The sequence below is a fragment of the Pogoniulus pusillus genome, chromosome Z (assembly GCF_015220805.1).
Source record: "Pogoniulus pusillus isolate bPogPus1 chromosome Z, bPogPus1.pri, whole genome shotgun sequence".
Lineage (NCBI taxonomy): Eukaryota > Metazoa > Chordata > Aves > Piciformes > Lybiidae > Pogoniulus > Pogoniulus pusillus.
This window is the reverse complement of record NC_087309.1, coordinates 68586152-68604911: the sequence shown is the minus strand read 5'-3', so window position 1 is coordinate 68604911 and position 18760 is coordinate 68586152. Positions and strand designations below refer to the sequence as shown.

Genomic DNA, 18760 nt, shown 5'->3' with positions numbered 1-18760 from the left:
TTCCCAATTACAGCCTTTGTTCAGATGAAAGTGTCATAATCATTAGCTACCAATATTAGTACTACTACCAGTTCTAAAACACTCAAGCTAGGAAAGTATTAGAAACAGACATTCTCCTCAAATACCCAGATACAAGGCATTTTCAGGTTCAATCGGAAAAAAAGTAATTTTATGCTGCAGTAGAGTAGCTGATTTTCCTTTTAATACGAAAGACAGATAAACACAGAAATTTTGGTGCTTTGAAGCTGTCCCATTATTAAATCATACAATTAAATTCTGAAAAATTAAGTCCTAGAGAATGTCCATGTTCCTTTATAGGAGGAACATAATAGGCAAAAGAACATTGCTAATGCTTTCCTTTTACTCCCTTTAAGCATACCGTCTGTTGGCATTTTTGTCAGGCCAGAAAATAGTTATGTATATTCCAGATGCTTGTTCAAATTCTTTAAAATTACTTGGTACATGCAGATAAGCAAAACAGGCAGGCTTTATGCATAGAGATGACATCCATAAAAAGTTAGTACTAAGCCTGCACCTCAACCCCTACAAGGTTGCATTCTCATTACAGCAATAACTAAACCAAATGAACTATCACAAAAGGAAGCATTTCCTTCTGTACATGATTTTTATTATTTACATAATACAATATAGCATAGATGCTGGGTAGCATGATTATGTGCAATACATAAATATGAACTATCTGTACACGTCTGCATATCTAATAACTCAGAAGAACAAAGTTATAAGCAAAAACTTGATGCCTTTAATAGTGAACTCAAAACTAAGGATGCACACTGCCATAAAAAACAGAATTCCGGAAATAGCGCCTCGTGTACATACATAACTATTTACAGATGAGAACAGGCATTACAACAACACTAGTCTAAACTGTACTTGTTTATATAAAAAACACAGTTTCATACATCACAAAAACCCCTTCCATTATAACACAGAAGTGATATTACCAGACAAGCATCAGTGAAGTATACTGCCTTTTCTAGAGTTGTTATTGTACAATGCCATAGTAATGCAGCCCATGCAATACACCCAAGAACACTACAGTCCTACACCCAAGTACAGTTAAAATGATAAAGCATCCCTCCAAGAATGTTTCCAGCTACCACTTAAGTCTACAGCAGCCATGTTTGGTATGGTTTTCCATGCAGAATGGTGCAACTGTTACATTTAAAACTAGGGAAAAAAATGAACAACTAATATTCTTTTGAACTCAGAACACACAGAATATAACTATATAAATTATAAACTGCTCTAATAGTTCAGCAACTTGCTCAGCCACATGTTGCTTGATAGAGTTGTTGTGGTATGTCTAAAAAAACATGTAGTTTTTTTTGGTAAACCAATCTTACAATATTGTGCTACAGAACATTTTCAGCTATGCAAGGAAAAGCACATGACTCTGTGGCAGGCCAGTTAAGTTCCTAGCAGGACATCTCCTTTGGCAACCTATTTTCACAATTCTCAATGTAAACTTTTCCAAAACAGCTTTCTCCTCACATGTATCTGATTTTTCTTTTTTTTTTTTTCCTCAGTGGAATTGCTAAGTTACTTTCTTAAATATGGCATCATCTTATCGGGATGGTGGACTCCTCTACATAGCTTACATTGTGGTGGAAAACAATGGAGCATGTAAACAAAAATTAGAATGAGATTTGAAATTATATTAGTAGACTGCCAACCTCTGTGATGTATCTTTCTCCAAAACAGGCACATAACACTAACCAAAGATTATATATCTCAAATACATTTCAAAAGGCAGATCTGCTGCAAACATGCAGAGAGCATACATCTGTTTGGCACATATGAACTAGAGTCTGTCCTTTGTGCATGTGTATTCCTGTGCACATTTCCAATCATCCAATTATATTCCGGGGAGGGCATACATATTTTCAAGGGCTGTATCTACACAATTCTGCCTGTAACAGACACCCAAACGTTCTGAAGTTTCATTGGAACAGACAGGACTAAAAGTAAAACCTTGAGGAACAAAGGAAAATGGCCATGCACCTGCTCTTTTGTGTTTTCCTATGATATATTCAAGACAAAAGTCAGTCTTTCAATGAGCAGGTTAGTTTATATTCTCTGGATTTTTTCGGCCACCACAACTGGATTTTCTTTTCTGATTTTTGCTGCAGCTTCTGCTTTGTAATCATATGGACAATTATGCTTGTCAGAATACCGGTGAAGTCCACAAAATAAGTTTCCACATCGACAGTCAAATCCTGTATATATTAAAAAAACACATGCAATGTTAGCAGGAAGTTTTGCATTTAATTAAATTGTAAAATCTAAGGGCTTGCTTAATAAAATGAGAGTATGTCCAGCTTATTTGACATATAGAGCAAGAAAAAGTGAACAGCTGCACTGGTTTGTCTGGATTCTAAATAAGCAAGTAAGTTTAACTATATAGCTATTTCATAGAGGTTAATCTACTGAGAAGTAACTAATCATACAGATCTGTTCAAAACTGACCTGTAAGGCCAACCTTCTTTCTGCACATGAAACATCTGTTCTTCTTTGGTTTGGGCAGTTCGGGAGCTCTCTCTTCACTTTGTAAAGTAGTAGGCTGAGAAACCGATGGGCTTGGTTGAGTAACAACTGTGGGAAGCAAGCAAAGGCAAGAAAGGTTAAAGTTCTTTCTTCAATTGATATTCTGTAGTATACATGTAATTAGGGTCTTACTACAGAGAATCCTTAATGTTTCTTGGCTGAAGTACTACATAATCACCTACAACACGTAAAGAGGAATATTTTTTTTTAGGCTCTCTATTCTTCTCTTTTGATTCTACACAAGACATTTTCTCCATAGTTTCATCAGCTAGAAAATGTTGATTATTTCTTAACCTATAGCAATATGCCCAGCTATTAAGGGCTTGGAACACAAGTTTCATGCGCACATTCAATATTTATAAGAAAAACATATGATCAAGTAACATTTAAATTTAAAACAATATTGCCATAGCTGAAACAGCTGAACAGATTATATACCTGTAGAGAATATATTGGAACATATTTAAAAACAAATGAAATTGAGTAATGTGTCATGACCATAATAATACTAGGGTTACTCTGCTGCTATGCTCTACGATGCTCACAACAGTTTAATGAGACTTCAGCCAGCAAGCTGCTAACTGTGACAGATCCAGAGTACACTTACAAAAGCAACACACAGTTCAGAACAGCCCTTGTGTTTTAACAGTTAAAGAACAAAGCGCACATTTACACTGACTATTTGTACTTTTTTTTGCTGTATTCAGCCTTACTGTTCCAGTAGGTATAGTTGAAATGAGTAATTTTTCAACTGCATGTAGTGAACACTTTTAGACAATCCTGAGACATTAAGTTCTCTGAAGGAAAATAATTATACTTCTGTAAGCAAATCTGTTCCATTTGCTTAAAAAAAAATTCAGCTGACCAAACTTTTTAAAACTCTGTTTAGATCTAAACTGGAACAAAGAAAATGTGAGAGGTGTTAGTACACAACTTTAATACCTGCTCATTGCAAAGTTTTCCTGGAACGCTCTTAGCCTGTATGACATCAATTGTTCTAAAACAGAATAAACTGTGTAACATACTCTAGAACAGATAAGGTAGATAAGCTTTAAGGCACACAAATAGGAGGGCCAGGGGGACCTCACTGCGGTCTACAACTACCTGAAGGGAGGTTGTAGCTAGGTGGGGGTTGGTCTTTTCTCCCAGGCAACCAGCAATAGAACAAGAGGACACAGTCTCAAGTTGTTCCAGGACAAGTACAGGCTGGATGGTAGAGGAAGTTCTTGACAGAGAGAGCGATTTGCATTGGAATGGGCTCTGCCCAGGGAGGTGGTGGAGTCACCATCCCTGCGTGTGTTCAAGAAAAGACTGGATGAGGCTTTTAGTGCCATGGTCTAGGTGACTGGCTAGGGCTGGGTGATAGGTTGGACTGGATGATCTTGGAGGTCTCTTCCAACCTGGTTGATTCTATGATTATTAAAGGTCAGTAACTTTTTTCCCCCAGACAAGGTGAGACAGCTGCCAATGTTTTTCTATCTTCACTCTTCATAATTAAAAAGTTTGCATTATATTCCTAGTTATTCTATAAAACACTTACCATGATCATTAAGATCTAGAAACCCTGCTAAGGCATTGTAAAATGTCATCTCCCACTTAGGGCTTCAGAATCTAAGGAAGATTTAAAAGTGACAAGCTCTCATAAAATAACAAGGACCTTTCAGTGCTCATCATCAAAAAGGATTTCATGTAGTAAAGTAATAGTTGCTAATACTTCCTTATATATCATAGCAACAGTTCTACTATTCTACTACTAGGGCCTTTTAACACTTTTTTTGGTCACATTGCATAGATCTTTTTAGAAAATAGTTGAGAAGTTCAGTGTCAATGCTATTTTGCCAGGTTTGCTCGTGTGCAGTAGCACAAGTACTACAACCACTGCTGCTATTGGTACTGTTTGTTACTTTGCTGTTGCTGGTACTAGGATGTGGGGTTTAAGAAAAAAAGCAAAACTGTCTTAACATTTTTTAGATGGACAGATCTGATCCCCTAAACTTGTCTTTAAATCCCAAGAAAGTGATGTTCAGCATCACTTAAACTATTTGAGAACTTGTGACTGAAAAGCTAGGTTAAAAAAACATTGAAATCAAATAGGCTAAGCCTGTTGGGTACTATACAGAGCCACTACTTGTGGCCTCACACAAAAAGAGCAAACATCCCCCAAAAAAGCCAGGTCAAACCTCAGCTTAGATTGGTTATATTACTTAAAAGTGAAACGGTAGTTTTAAGTCATGGTAGATAAAAAGAGGAACCAGAAATGCTCACACACTTTGCAATTCCGTGTACAGCTAATCAGTGGGACCAGATTACAAACATGAGCTCTGGGAGCATACATGATGTTTCAACCAGACAAAAGAAAATGAGGGAGCGAGCCAAAGGTGATCTAAATAGTCACAACATGAACTAACAGAAAATAAAAATAGAGAATCAACCTTTATCACTGCCTAACATCACAAGGAAAGCAAAACTGGTAACAGCAACTTCCCGGAAATCACCAAGGCAAAGAGATGGGCTAATAGATGATGCCACCACAAAGCACAAAGTACCAGTGACTTCCACTTTTGCATGAAGAAACTGCGACAACCAGCAGCCCAGAAACTGGAACCTGGTGAACCTAATCCTAAGAAACAGCAGCATGTTATTTCCTGAGATGGCTCCCAAGATCCTTCCTTCACGTCCTGGCTTGAGCTGAAACAGAACTATCTCTGTTCACTGACTTCACTGTTCAATTAATTCTCAAGTGACTGCACTTTCCTAACACAATGGTGTATTTTTGTAGACACTGTTGGCCTCTAGAATTGATAATGCTTGATGTTTATAGATACTACCAAGAATTAGTATACAGAAAGGCTCTTGCTAAAACTTCATTCTACTGAGACCACGGTTCTTGCTAAATCTTGTGTGCCATGTTTCGGCCGCAGAAAGTAAAAGGTTACATGTGGAGGAAGAAGTGGACAGAACAGGTCACCTTAACCTGATCAAGAAAGGATTTTGTTCCATAGTCATAATATTCAGTACAAAGCTGAGAGATATGACGCATTAAGCTCTCTTCTTTGATGGCCACAATCTGACTTCATCAGTTCTGCCTTTGATTTCAATCTGCATGTTCCTATATCTAGCTTTCACCTGACACTTCTTTGGTACCTGTTCCATAGCATGTGGTGATAGTGAGGTAACTGTCATCTAGAAGGCTGGGTATGATACTGGTTTGTTTATATTTTATTATTTTCACTAAAGCTGTTTTTAATTTTTTCCCTCCCTTATTCTCGGTCTCTTCCACTTAAGGAAGTGGAAAAGAGAGCATCTAGCATTCATCTAGTGGACAGTCCAGCCCTAACCCTTGACACCCCACAACTAAAACATGTTCAGAGAAATAGTATGCAATATGCAGTAAAGTGCAGTACAAGATCCCAAGAAAAGATAGCAAACAGTCCCCTAAATGAAAATTAAAATACTCAATTTGTCAGTCTCCATGAATATAGGATTCTTCTATTTGATGTCTGTGGAGGTATGTCAGATGAGATGATTTCATTCTGTTAAATCTTCATATATGTGCTTCAATGTAATGACTAAAAAAAGGTAAAGCTGCCTGCCCTGCTCTTCTGAAAAACCCTGTAAATTGTAGTTGTTCTGTCATGACATTAGGAGCAAATATAAATTCATTAGCTATTATTCTGGTAACTGCTTGTCATGGAAATGTTTCCTTTAACACGAAAGCCAAGTCCAACTGGGCATATATAGCTGCAGTCCCCCATATAGTAAATTCATTTTAAGTAAGAAAATCACTGTTAATAGTCAAAGTGCTCTAAATTATTGCTGTGTGACTCCCATGAAGTTAATAACCAAAAAAAATAGTGCCTACTAGTACCTGCAGACATCTTTCCTTGGTATGTGTTCATACGAAGCAAGTCTCATACCATTACACCAGGTTTTACCATTTTATGTACCACTTTAACCATCACCTTGGTCATGTCCCTTCCCAATCCTTGGCTCAAGCAGTTACTTGATCAGGTTTACTTTAATTTTACCACAACAGTTCTCCTATTACAAGACAAAAAAATCTTAGAAGCAACCGATTTCTGTAACTGGGTAGGCCTCTATTAACTATTATTTTGGTCTTAATTATCTGTGGCCATTCTAAGATGTACTCCCATCATGAACAAGGAAGACTATCACTGATCTGTTAGGGTAATACAAACTAATTTAGTATTGGAGAGGTGCCTGAAACCCCTCAACGAATACAGGCATTGCCATCATGAATTCATGAAAAATTTCTTTCACATGTAGTCTGAACATCTAGTGTTACAAGAGATATGTGGGAATACAAAGGTCACTGATGACAAAGTCAGCTACATGCCACAGCATGACAGCAGTTCAACCTATACAGATAAAGGTCCTACAAACTGGAGAACAAAACTCTTCTCAGGTCCCAAACTATTAATCCACAGCAACTGTGAGACTGCCACACCTACTTTAAGAGCAGTATTTTCAAAATCTGCAATAGTTTTCCTTACATAACCCAGTATGACTGCTGCAAAAGAGCAAGTCTAATGTAGGTATGTTCCCACTGAAGTTTTACAACAGGAGAGAATGAATCCAAAGTTTCAGATGAAGAAAACAATGATGAAAACAAAGCAATATTACTTTTTAACCCCTCCCCATATCAAAAGCAACCAGGAAATGCTGCCACGGTTAATACCAAGTTTCTAAAAGCTTCTCTGATTAAACAAAAATTAGAGTTCAAGATCACTGGAGCCAATGGATTTAAGATTGAAGACGACAGATTTAGACTAGGTATTAAGAAGTAATTCTTTATGGTAAGGGTGGTAAGACACTGTAATGGGTTGCCCAGGGTTGTATTGTGGATGCTCCCTCGCTGGAGGTGTTCAAGACCAGGCTGGATGAGGTCTTGGACAACCTGATCTCATGGAAAGTGTCCTGCCCATGGTGGGGCTGTTGGATCAGATGATCTTTGAAGTCCCTTCCAACCCAAACCATTCTAAGAATCTATGGCTTAAATGCCACAGCTTTTCAAGTACTATTAAGTGGTAAGCATACTAGTGGAATAAAGCCTTGAAAGCTAAGTAATAAAAATTTTGACTTAAGCATTCTGACTTGATGAAGCTAACCCTCAAACTGCCACCATGGAAGAATAGAAAAAAAAATTAAAACAAGATAGAAAATAAGTAAAGTTGAACATTCATCATAAAGACACCAGACTGCACGTCTGCAGTACCAGAGGAGAAAGTGATACTGGAGATAGTGAAATCCCTATATTGCTATCAACACAGTCAACTTGTATATAAAAGTTTAGTCTGAAAAGATGGACAGTATTTTAATGTTTTATGAGGGTTCTTCAGTGCAAATACCTCAAGAACTAAAATTACTATGTCAGTCCTGGTTTTTACATATTACCATCCCCATGAAAGGCTGCAGAAGAAACCATCATATTTGATTTCATGCCAATTAAATATTCTGAAGCATGTACTTTGTTGCCCATACACTCAATTCTAACAGGTGTCTTTACTGCTACATTGAACAATGTCTTTTCAGTATCACACAGAAATACAGTTTAATTTGAACACTATAAAGACTATGTCTATGGCATATCACTATTAATACAAAAGGGTGATAGGATACTATCACCAACAAGCACAAGACAAATAGTTGGATTCCCAGCTGTATTTTCCAAGATGGAGCTTCAGGACTTAGAAGAGACTACTGACTACATTTCAGAAGCTTCAACCAGGGACATCTACTGAAGCTACAGTACACACAGGAAACATGAAGTCACTGTCTTGAGTTTACCCTATTTCATAAGTTAACTGTTTACTCAGCATTTTACCTGCATTACACCATACACATCTCAGATAAAGCACACTGCCTCTATCTACAATATAAGCAAGGGTAATCCACAATAGGCTGAGGCACTAAATGCAGTACAGCTGTAAAGTAACTCTAGTTATATTGGCTCAGCAGAAAGCCAAACACCCTTGCTGTGTTGAACTGTTGTCTTCTGAAGCTGATTCAGGAACAGAAAGGCTAAATAAAACATAGATGGAATTATAACAGTAGGTTATCAGTATTGAAGTATTTCTTAAATGTTCCATTTGCACAGGAACACCATCAATTAAATTTATGCTTCATTTTCTTTACAAGCAGTGCTGCTCAGTAGCTGTGGTTTCACAAAAAGATCGCTCATCACACTACTGTCTAAAACACAGCTACTACCAGATTAAAAAAACTCTAACAATAAGAACAAAACACCCACACAAATGCAAGCCTCTGACACACGTGCCAATAATATCTAGAAACACTGACAGACCTGACTGCAGGCTTATTGTTCAGCAAGGTAATGACCTACCCACAGTTGCTAGCATCAGACTGTGCTTACAACTAGACTCGTTTTCATTAGCAACTTTATAGCTGTGACATTTTCTTAGAGAATTACACCTCGTTGAAAGTATTAGCTCTGTTATGAGGTAAATTAATTACCATTATTTCCGTTTCTCGAGAGGAGAAACCAACATATACTAGATGCTGCCAGAGAAAGAAGAAAAATGCAACTAGCCCAGATGCAACAGGGATTTTTATGAGAAGTCTAGGCCAGCTTCTCTTGCTTGCAGGACAGATCAGCATGCCACAGAATACAGACACTGTGTGTCAACTATATATATATTAGATGTCCAACAGATTCTAAGAACATCATACAGGGACCCTAGTCTATGCTGTTACAACTTCTTACAGATGGTGCATACTTAAGAAAACTCAGGTGTTCAGCACCTGAGGCTAACAAGTTTGAAAGTATGTACTCAGGAAACGGCATTGTTCCACAAGTTTTCCAGCCATATTTAAGTTCTCTGGTAGCTTTTCCAGAGATAACTTCATAACTTTTACTGGTTTCAACCTCAAAGCTAACTTACAGGAATACTTAATTAGCTTGACCTGCTTTTGTATTCCACTCCCCACATTTGGATCAATTCCATCCTGTGTGACATTACATATCACACAACCAACCCACAGCAACTGAAAATTAGGCCATATTTTAACAATAACTAAAGACTGTCCTTTATACCTGGCAAAATTTCAAATTCTTACTGGCAGTTCTAATAAAAGTCACCATTCCACCATTTATGTATTCCTCTTTTCTGCTTGACACATTTCAAATATGAATATGTAACAAGGGAAGCTGGGTTTACAAATACCACAAAATCATTTTTGTCAGTTACATATAAAAAGCCTCTCCAGATGACATCACAGAGAGGTAGTATTTGCAAAATCTTTTCAGTGTACATACAATGAAAAATAGTGTAACTGTACTTCAGTTCATGCCACAGAGTATTGACTTACTGCAAATGGTAAAATGACTTACTGCAAATACTGAGTAATTACAGATCAGGTGTTTGAGTAGTCTTTGCTGGCAAAGACATATCTGGATTTAAAAAAATCAACTCAAAACCAAACAAAAAAACCCACCACAAACAAACAAAAACCCACTTATATGCTGATCAGCATCTGCTGCAATTTTCACCTGAACTGAACAAAGTGGATTTTATCTTCAGCTTCAGTGAACATACCTCCTAGTAAAACACCAGATTTTAGTGCTTTAAGACTGCTTCAGAACTGTGACATTAAATTTTAATTAGTGTCGATATGTGTAAAGACTGACCAAGTATGTTAGGATTAGAACAAACTGATACAAATTCAGTCACTCACTAGTTCTAAGAAAGCTGCTCCTCTCTGCTTCCTTCCAAGAAAAGTTACATTTTAAAGTTTAACCACTGCAACTACAACCTTCCAGCACAAGAATAAAACTTCTAAACTGATAAATCACATCCAGCAACCAAGGCTGCAAGTATCCCACACACACAGAATAACACTTTAGTTATATCTCCTGATTATTCAATTAGTTCAAGAACTCTAAACAGCTTTTGTGTTTTCAAACCACATGTTCCTTTCCCCTACAGCCTCACTCAGTTGAATGGAATTTAGTAAGTCAGTTCTCCAAACATGGCAAACTATTTTGACTGCTGAGAGTCAGAAGGAAGTTTACTGCTACATAAACTATAGAAAACTCAGTATTTTGGCTTCAAAATTAAACACCTTGCCCAAATGGAAGTTTAGATTGCTTTGCTTTTAAAAACTAAAGTTTGAGAGCCAAAACTACCTCACAGGCGTCATTTTTTTCACACTGAAAATGCATCTTAAAAGCCTCCTGAAATTAGTCCTTTTAGTTGATTCTGAGGACACTACTTAAAGCATCTTCAATAACCATCTTAACAGTTCAAGACCATCACAACTACAGGAAATATCTACTAGAAGGTAAACACTCCCCCTCCCTTAAGTCAACAGTTGTACTCACTGTTACTCTGTAAACATACCTGGCTCAGTCTCTGTTTTTGGTGTTACTTTTTCGTCTCTTGAAATGCTCATTTCTGTCATTTGCTGCGTTACAGGTAAAGAGGCAACAGGCACGTTTCTGTTTAAGAATGCAGCAAAACACATATTCAGCATAATAAAAGCTTAACAAGTCCAAATCCATTACTACTCTGATAGTACAATTACTATCAAAACATGCTCCTGACAGTACTAATATACTCATGGTTTACTTTAAGTTCCCCTAGAATAAAATAATCAAGGTTCCATCTTCATATAAATCAAAAACATTCACTGAAAATACAGCTGTTCAACACCAAGTATTTAATAATTTCTCATTGACAGATTACAGGATCACAGGATGTTAGTTGTAGGAAGGGACCTCTGAAGATCTTCAAGTCCAGCCATGCTGGCACATCAGAATCATAACCTAGTGCAAGTCACATAAGAATGCATCCAGAAGGGTCTTAAAGCCTCCAGAGAAGGAGACTCCACAATGTCCCTGGGATGTCTGTCCCAGTGCCCTGTAACCCTTACAGTAAAGAAGCTCTTCCTCACATTAAGGTTGAACTTCCTGTGCTGTAGCTGACATCCACTGCCTCTTGCCCTGTCACAAGGCAGAAATGAGAAGAGGCTGTCCCTTCCTTCTTTACACCCAGCCCTCTTATTTATATGTATTTATTAGATCCCCTCTCAGTCTTTTTCTCTCCAGACTAAGAAGGCCCAAGTCTCTCCGGTCCCTTAATCATCCTTGTAGCCCTCTGCTGGACTCCAGTAGACCCCTGTCCCTCTTCAACTGGGGCACTCAGAACTGAGTGCAGTATTATAGGTGGGGTCTCTCTAAAGCACTCTTCTTAATGCACCCCAGGATTCCACTGGCCTTCTTGGCCACAAGGACACACTGCTATCCCATGGATAACTTTGTCTACCAGAACTCCCAGATCCTTCTCGACAAGGCTCCTCTCCAGCAGATCACCTCCTAGCCTGTACTGCTGCAGCTTATTACTGCTGCAGCTTATTACTGAGGTTCAATGAGGTTAAGTCTCTACACTTATCCTCATTGAACCTCACTAGACTCCTCTTTGTCCAGCTCTCCAGACTGTCCAAGGCTCAAAGCAAAGTCACGTAGACTTTCCCTTTATGGCTTGCAGATATGCACTGGAATAGGGCAGGATTGTTGCAGGCCTTCTGACCTCAAACCAGTAACATCTTACCTTGATTTTTCAGATGTGCTGCCAGCAGCATCTTCACAGTTGTTTAAGCTAGTGTCTGCTCTCTGAACAGATGCAGAGTCTGAGGTAGGACTGTTTGAACCACTGTTTGTTCCTAGGTAACAAAAATTGAAAAAATAGTTATGAACAAATTGTAGAATATGTTAGTCTAATACATACACATATATGTTAATCATATACAGTTATAAACTATATGCACTGTATGTCTTGCATATCATCTTCACTGCTGCTGCATGCTAAAGTCAGTCTCTGTCATAAAGCAAAACACCAAGACTGTATCAGAATACACTAACAGAGGAGGCTAAGTGAGAACCAAGTCATGGCTGAATGCCAAGCAGACCATAACACTACAAAGAAATGTATTTTTAACTTCATTGTGATTTAAAACAGTATTCTCTTTGATATTCTTTGAGTCTAGTATACAGCTTTCAAAAGTTCCTTAAAAAAATGTTCTGGGATTCCCTACACGTCATGTACGTGTTTTCTTAAAAAAAGAGTAAAACACATCCTTACCCATTGGGCTGATTCTACCACTATTCTGCTGTCGCTGAAGATGCTCTTTGTAGCAGACAGAACACATCCCATTTGTTCTAGGATTTCCATAAAATCCACATCCTGTACTACACAGCATGGGCCCTGGGGTCTGGTTTGTCTCCTGAGTCATCTCGATGCTGTAAATAAAACCAAAGAACTGCATTAGAAGCTGGCATGTCACCAAAATCAATTAAAAGGTTATAGAATTGAAGTATGCCTGTTCACTCAGCCCCTTAGAAGTGATATCAGCATTCTTAAAGAGGGCTATATGGATGTTAATACACCATTCAATACTGCCATTCCATTGCTAAGCAGTATCATTATGAATCTGAGAGAAGAAAAAGTGTCATCATACCAACATTGAGAAATAAAATACTTGTTGAGCATTGAGCTGCATATGCAGGTTATGACCAAATCTGACAGCCACGAAAGCTCTTCATTACCAGTCCCTGAGCATGAACAGGGATATGCAGAACAAGCAAGACCAAGCTAACAGCTATTAAAAAGTCTGGCAGATAATATAGCTTATTTCCCCCCAAAATTCCAGCAGACCCTCCCCATTTTTCAGTAATGTTGATTTTGCATGATTTTGATGCCAATTTCACTATTAGCAGCTCCTACTCTCACATTAAGAATCCTTGAAGCATTGGTAGCAACCATTCAAGGTCTGTGTTCCTATTTTTTGAAGGAGTTTCCAAAACACTGCTTAAATTGTGTGTGAAACCAAATACCAAGTACTACTTACAACAACGTGTTTACAAAGGGTCATTCAACAGATAAAGAGCACTCCTAAATTCAGAATGTCTTATTCTTTAAACAGAACAATTTCAAACTGTTAAATATGTTATACTATGCATTCTACACACTAAAAAAATACCTCAATTAAATCCTTGCCTGAGTTATAGCAGGACTTCTGCACCTCCCCAAGGCAGACAATGTTAACTCTCTGCTATAAGCTGCATAAGAATAAAAATACTTCACCTTCACTACTAAACTCTGCAAAGCCAAGTTAGCAGAAAAAATGAACAGCAACCACACCCCGAACTCCTAAAAGCCACAAAACTGGAACACAGTAATCAAGCAGTCTGTTACAAAGCAAGGACACAACAATATTGCACTTGTCCTCCCAAACTTTGCATTTGTTAGAAGCACTGTACATGGCACCTGGATAAATTTTAGTGCAATATCTGGACTGCCAACTTTCTGTTCAAGAATAGTAACAATGTAAGACACCTGTCTGCCAATGCTTGCAAGAAGTGAAAAGTGCCAAAAGCAAAGTCATTCCATTATTTCTTTTAATTAAAAAATCCCACACTACACATAGTAATGTTCCACTAGTATGACAACTGCAAGCATTAGTTTTCTTTGTCCGGTTAAACAATTTCTGAGATGAAAGTAGAACAAGAGTATGAAAAATTAAACAAGCAAAATTTATCTGCTTGCATCTTATTTTCCAGGTACAAGTACTTATATCTAGAAGGTTTTATAAAGAACTATAAGATAGTTTCAGTTTATTCTGCCAGTTTTACAGCCATCAGCACACCAAGCAAGAGAAGCCATAAGAAACCACGACTCACCTAGAGATTTAAAAGAAAATCGTTGTAGTCTGTCCCCTTGTAACAGAAAGCCTGTACTTCTGCCCAATAAGCTGGTGAGTTTAAAGTGCTAACATACTGTCACCACACACCTCGACTGCCTCGCTTCCCTTTCAAATTACTGTGCTGCAAACACCTTTCACTACTTACTAAATTTATCTATAGCTGATAATGCCAGTACTAAGCTAACCCCCCCCTCAAATACTGCATCCCCTTTATAAGCACGTTCTTGCAATACCTGAAACGCACGCCCCTAATGGAAAAGTCAAGCCACTGTTTCCAACACCCAGGAGGATGCCCTTTCCCAGCCTCTGAAAGGTGTCTCGGGTGGCACCTGCGTTTCCGCTAAGGGCATCTACGACCTGTGGGAAACCAGCTGCCGCGCAATCACCCCGGCTGACCCTGCTGCCGGAGCTCTACCGCTGGCGCACTAGCGGGCAGCGAACCTTTTCCGTACCGCTCGCTCCCGCTTTCCCGAGGCGCAGCCCGCGCGGGCCCGCCCGCCGCGTCATGTGGGAGCGCCTGAGCTTCCGCCTGTCAGACAGCGGCAACGTGACGGGCGCGCGGGGCTGGGGAGCTCCGCCACCGCCGACCCGCTGAAATCAGCTCCTATTTATATCTCAGCCAGGACGCCGGCTCCTGCGTGACCCACAGCCTGGAGAAACGCGGCCTGAGTGGGCAGTGAAATCCGACTGGCCTTTCCTTCCAGGAGGAACCGGGGAATGTAGAAGCTGAAATTCCGTCCCGAAAATGCAGCATCACCAGCCTACCATCGCCAACTACCACCTTCGCCGTCACCACACAGCCCGCACGGAGGACGGAGCGGCGTGATCAGATCTTAACAGGAGGCCTCTGTTTCGCAAACGCACCCCACAACTTGGAGTGCGGCAGTTAAACCCGACTAGTCCTCTTCAGGAAGAAGAAATAAAAGAGATAAAGGTCTCGTTGTACCATCAACCGGGCCAAGTCTTCACCTGAAGGATGCTCCTGGTTAGTCCTGCGACTTCCCGATACGAAACAGTCCTTTTATTCAGTACATTAACTCCAACAGCAGTTCAAGTCGCTCACCCTGGCCGTTAGCACCGAAACTTGGCAGGGCCACGTAAATTCCGTCAGCGACTCCGGCCTCTCTCCTACGGCGCCAGGCCGCCCCTGAGGCGACAGGCAGGCCTTCCCGGGAATGGCGAGCACAGCCCGTCTCCCTCCTGCAGGCCCAGCCGCTCCCACATTTTACGGTAACGATCGAAATAAAAACCAGAGCACTGCCATCAACCACACGGAGCTGGCACTGCGTCAGCGATGGGTTTTGCTTACCTAAATACCTCTTTACCTCAACATCCTCTTCTCGGGAAGAGACCACACTTAAGAGATCAACAGAGAAACAAAACGGCGGTCCACCGAGGCTGTTTGGGGCGTTCGCCTCTACACGACCGCGTTCTAAGAAGTTGGGCGGAGAGGTCGATAGGGAGAAAACGGACTGACATCAGGCGCTTTCCAAGGAGGGTGAAGCTCAGCTGGCCGAGTCAGACAAAAGCAGAGCTGCTGCCAAGCGCCCGCAGCGTGGTACGTCTTAGTTGCACACCCCGCCTTCCCCCCCGCAGACACCGGAACACAAAAGACACGGAGGCTGCCGGGCTGAGAAACAACGACGGCGGGGCGGGTTGCCGGGCCCCTGCCGGGCCACTCCTCACAAACCCCTGAGTCACGCTCGGCCCGGCCGCCGGCAGGCCCTGCTGTCGTTAACCACGGAAACGCTGTCTCGCAGCCGGCGCTGTCCGGATTGTGCTCGATGCGCGGCCTTGCCCCGAGCCAAGGGCCAGGGAGGACGAGGCCATGGGGAGAGGCGGAGGGCGGCAGGGCTGCCCGTGGGGAGGCCTGCGCACCCTCCACCACCGTAAGGGTCGTAGGGAGCTGAGTCAAGTCTAGGCTAGCCTTAGCCTGATGCCTTCCACCATACCTGTTCTCGGCGGGGGCCAGAAACCCCGCGGCAAGCGTCGGAGAAGGCGCTCCGTGCGGCTCCGGGGGGCTGCCGGGCGAGCGGAAGGTGAGGATACGCGAGGCGCGGTGCTGGACGCACCGCCGCCGCTGCCTCGCTCCTTTGTTCCCGCAGCAGCGGCGGCCGTGTCGGCGGCGGCGGCGCGAGGCAAGACACGCCGTGCGCGGGGGGCGGGCGGCAGATAGGCGCAGGGTGGAAGAAGGTGGGGAGGGGGAAGAAGAAGAAGGGGAGGAGGGAGCCACGCCCGCCCTCCGGTTCCGCCTCCTCCCAGCTGTCGCGCGTCTGCGGCGCATGCGCTCTGCTGTCCACGGCCGGAGAGTTGCTCCGGGAAGCAGGAGAAAGGCGGGCACAAGGCGGGGTGTAAGCGCCGACAGCGCTTGCCCGTTCTGCCGCCCCACCCAACGGGGCGGGGCTGGCCGACGCTCTCGGTGGCGTCACAAGACTAGCCTGAGCTCGTGTGTAGCGGGGACATCCAGCCCAGCATAGGGGTGTGGCCGCAGGCGCGTTGGTATGCACGTGGCGGAGCGGCTGCGTACCGTTTGTTGGGAGCGGTGCGTGCTGCCTAAGCATTGGTAAAGTTCGGCGTTTCGAATAGCCGGGGCGTTTAGACTGGTGTCTGAACGTGCCCTTAATGAGTACCCTGACTGGATTCCTTGATTCTCATCTACTTAGAATTTCTTATGTGTAAAGCAATGCTGAGCATGTGCTGCACGACATTTTAGAGGCTTTCAGAGCCCATTAGTAGACTGTAGTGACAAATCAACTTAGCAGGCAAAGATGAGTATCTGTTCCTGTTGGCAGCTTCCTTCTGCTAGATGATGGCACATAATAGATGGTTCCGCTCGTTGTGAGCTGTGCTGATTTGAAATTATTAGTTCTTACCTCTTTGTAAAATACACTCTGCTAAGGGTGAAATAAGTGGCAATATGTAAAGGTATTCGCTTGAAACACATGTGTTTCAGATCACTGTGTTAAGCTGCCATCCGTACCCAATAGAACCCTTTGGTTTGCTGTATTTCTGTGTTTCTGACAGGCCCAAGTATCTTCTAAGTGAACACTGGTGTCTTGAGGGCTTGCTATTACCAGCTGGCTGTCATCATGTGGAAGCATGGGGAGAACTTGAAGTCAGGTTTGTAAATTTGTGGGTCACTGAACCTCAAGTTAAATATTTTGATACTTGTATATGCCCAAATGTTGTTTTGAAGATATTAAAGATGCAATAAATAGACTTCATGTGTTGATAAAGCTATTGTATTCAGAAGATCAGAGAATGCTAGGTTGGAAGTGTTATTAATAAGCTAATTTCTATTAATGAGCTGTCCACACAGTGTGCAAAAAAATGTCGAGGTTTTATTTTGTGAGATAATAGGCAAACAGTGCTGGATGTGAGGGAAATCTGCACCCACCAACTTGCGTGACAACAAATGGTTACATTTGACCTTTTATATTACCAAGTAATACATAAGCAATGAGTTCAATGAATTATGCATTACAATTCTTGGAACTATGCAAAACAATTCTTGGAAGAGGCGGAGCATTTGTTTGCCTGCCTGGTGTAACTCCAGGGTCTTCCTGTCCCCCTTTTGGTGGTCAATGGAACAAAGGCAGAGGTCTTCCTCCTCTGTCCCCTGAGTAACCCCCGGGTGGTGTGCATGCTGCCTTGGTTGTTTACGTTCTCGCAACAAGCAACAGAAACAGATTGGATGCAGCACATCTTGCCATCTGCTTCCCCTATACATTTACCTACCTCAACACGAATCATATCCTTCTTTCTCACAGTCCCTTCCCCTTTTCCCCCCTTTTTCCAAATCTTTTGATTTGTGTTTGTCATTTGAATTTTTCTAAAAGTCTATTTTTTTTGTCTTTGAGTTTGGAGTGCAGTGCCTTTATTTGGATACTGTCCTTTTCTTCCTTTTGAATAGTAAAGTTTAGAGATTCAATAGTTTTCCTTCCCCCCACTTAAGAGGGGAAGCAGACAAGGGATGAACATCAACAATAACATGAACATTTTTAATCCCAAAAATAATCCCATAAATCCCCCCAAATTCCTCCAGTTATCCTTCCACCATTTCTCTATGTTTATCCCATTCCATATTTGCATAGGTACATGAGCCACCTTTTTTATTTCTGTAATTAATTTTTCTACTGCCTTTCCTTCATCATCAGTTTCAAGACAACAATTAGTGAGATTGAATTTCCCACGTACCCCACCTTCTTGGGCCAATAGGTAATCCAGAGCTAATCGATTTTGATATATTGCTGTCTGCATTTTTGTGTTATGTTTGGCTACCAGACTAAGAGCATCTCCTGTTTTTTTCATCACTATTTCTACTACTGTTTGTAACTGTATTATATGATTTAACATGTAAATTGGGGTCCTGTAACGCCAAGACCTATCTTCCACCCTACTGGCAAGGTCATAACATTGGATGATCCTTTCAGGTGGCCATTCATTCTGT

At 41.3% G+C, this 18760-nt stretch overlaps 1 protein-coding gene across 2 annotated transcripts; it reads right to left on the bottom strand.

The window, feature by feature from the left end:
• Positions 1-606: 606 nt before the first annotated feature.
• Positions 607-16517, bottom strand: ZFAND5 (zinc finger AN1-type containing 5). Of its 2 annotated transcripts, none has more exons than XM_064176870.1 (6): positions 16263-16517; positions 12690-12847; positions 12159-12270; positions 10950-11047; positions 2491-2616; positions 607-2240 (listed from the first exon to the last, which is right to left on the bottom strand). In XM_064176870.1, the coding sequence occupies exons 2-6, from the start codon at positions 12838-12840 to the stop codon at positions 2092-2094; spliced, it is 636 nt and encodes a 211-aa protein (XP_064032940.1). In that variant the 5' UTR covers positions 12841-12847; positions 16263-16517; the 3' UTR covers positions 607-2091. The 2 variants fall into 2 exon arrangements, with proteins under 2 accessions (XP_064032940.1, XP_064032941.1); XM_064176871.1 differs by lacking the exon at positions 16263-16517 and adding an exon at positions 15620-15898.
• Positions 16518-18760: the final 2243 nt, after the last annotated feature.

Excerpts from the sequence above, each read along its gene's own strand:
- ZFAND5 (XM_064176870.1), bottom strand. The coding sequence starts at position 12,840 with ATGACTCAGGAGACAAACCAGACCCCAGGGCCCATGCTGTGTAGTACA. Across the intron at positions 2,617-10,949 it reads AAAAACAGAGACTGAGCCAG|TTGTTACTCAACCAAGCCCA; the intron begins GTATGTTTACAG and ends TGCTTCCCACAG. Across the intron at positions 2,241-2,490 it reads AAAGAAGGTTGGCCTTACAG|GATTTGACTGTCGATGTGGA; the intron begins GTCAGTTTTGAA and ends TAATATATACAG.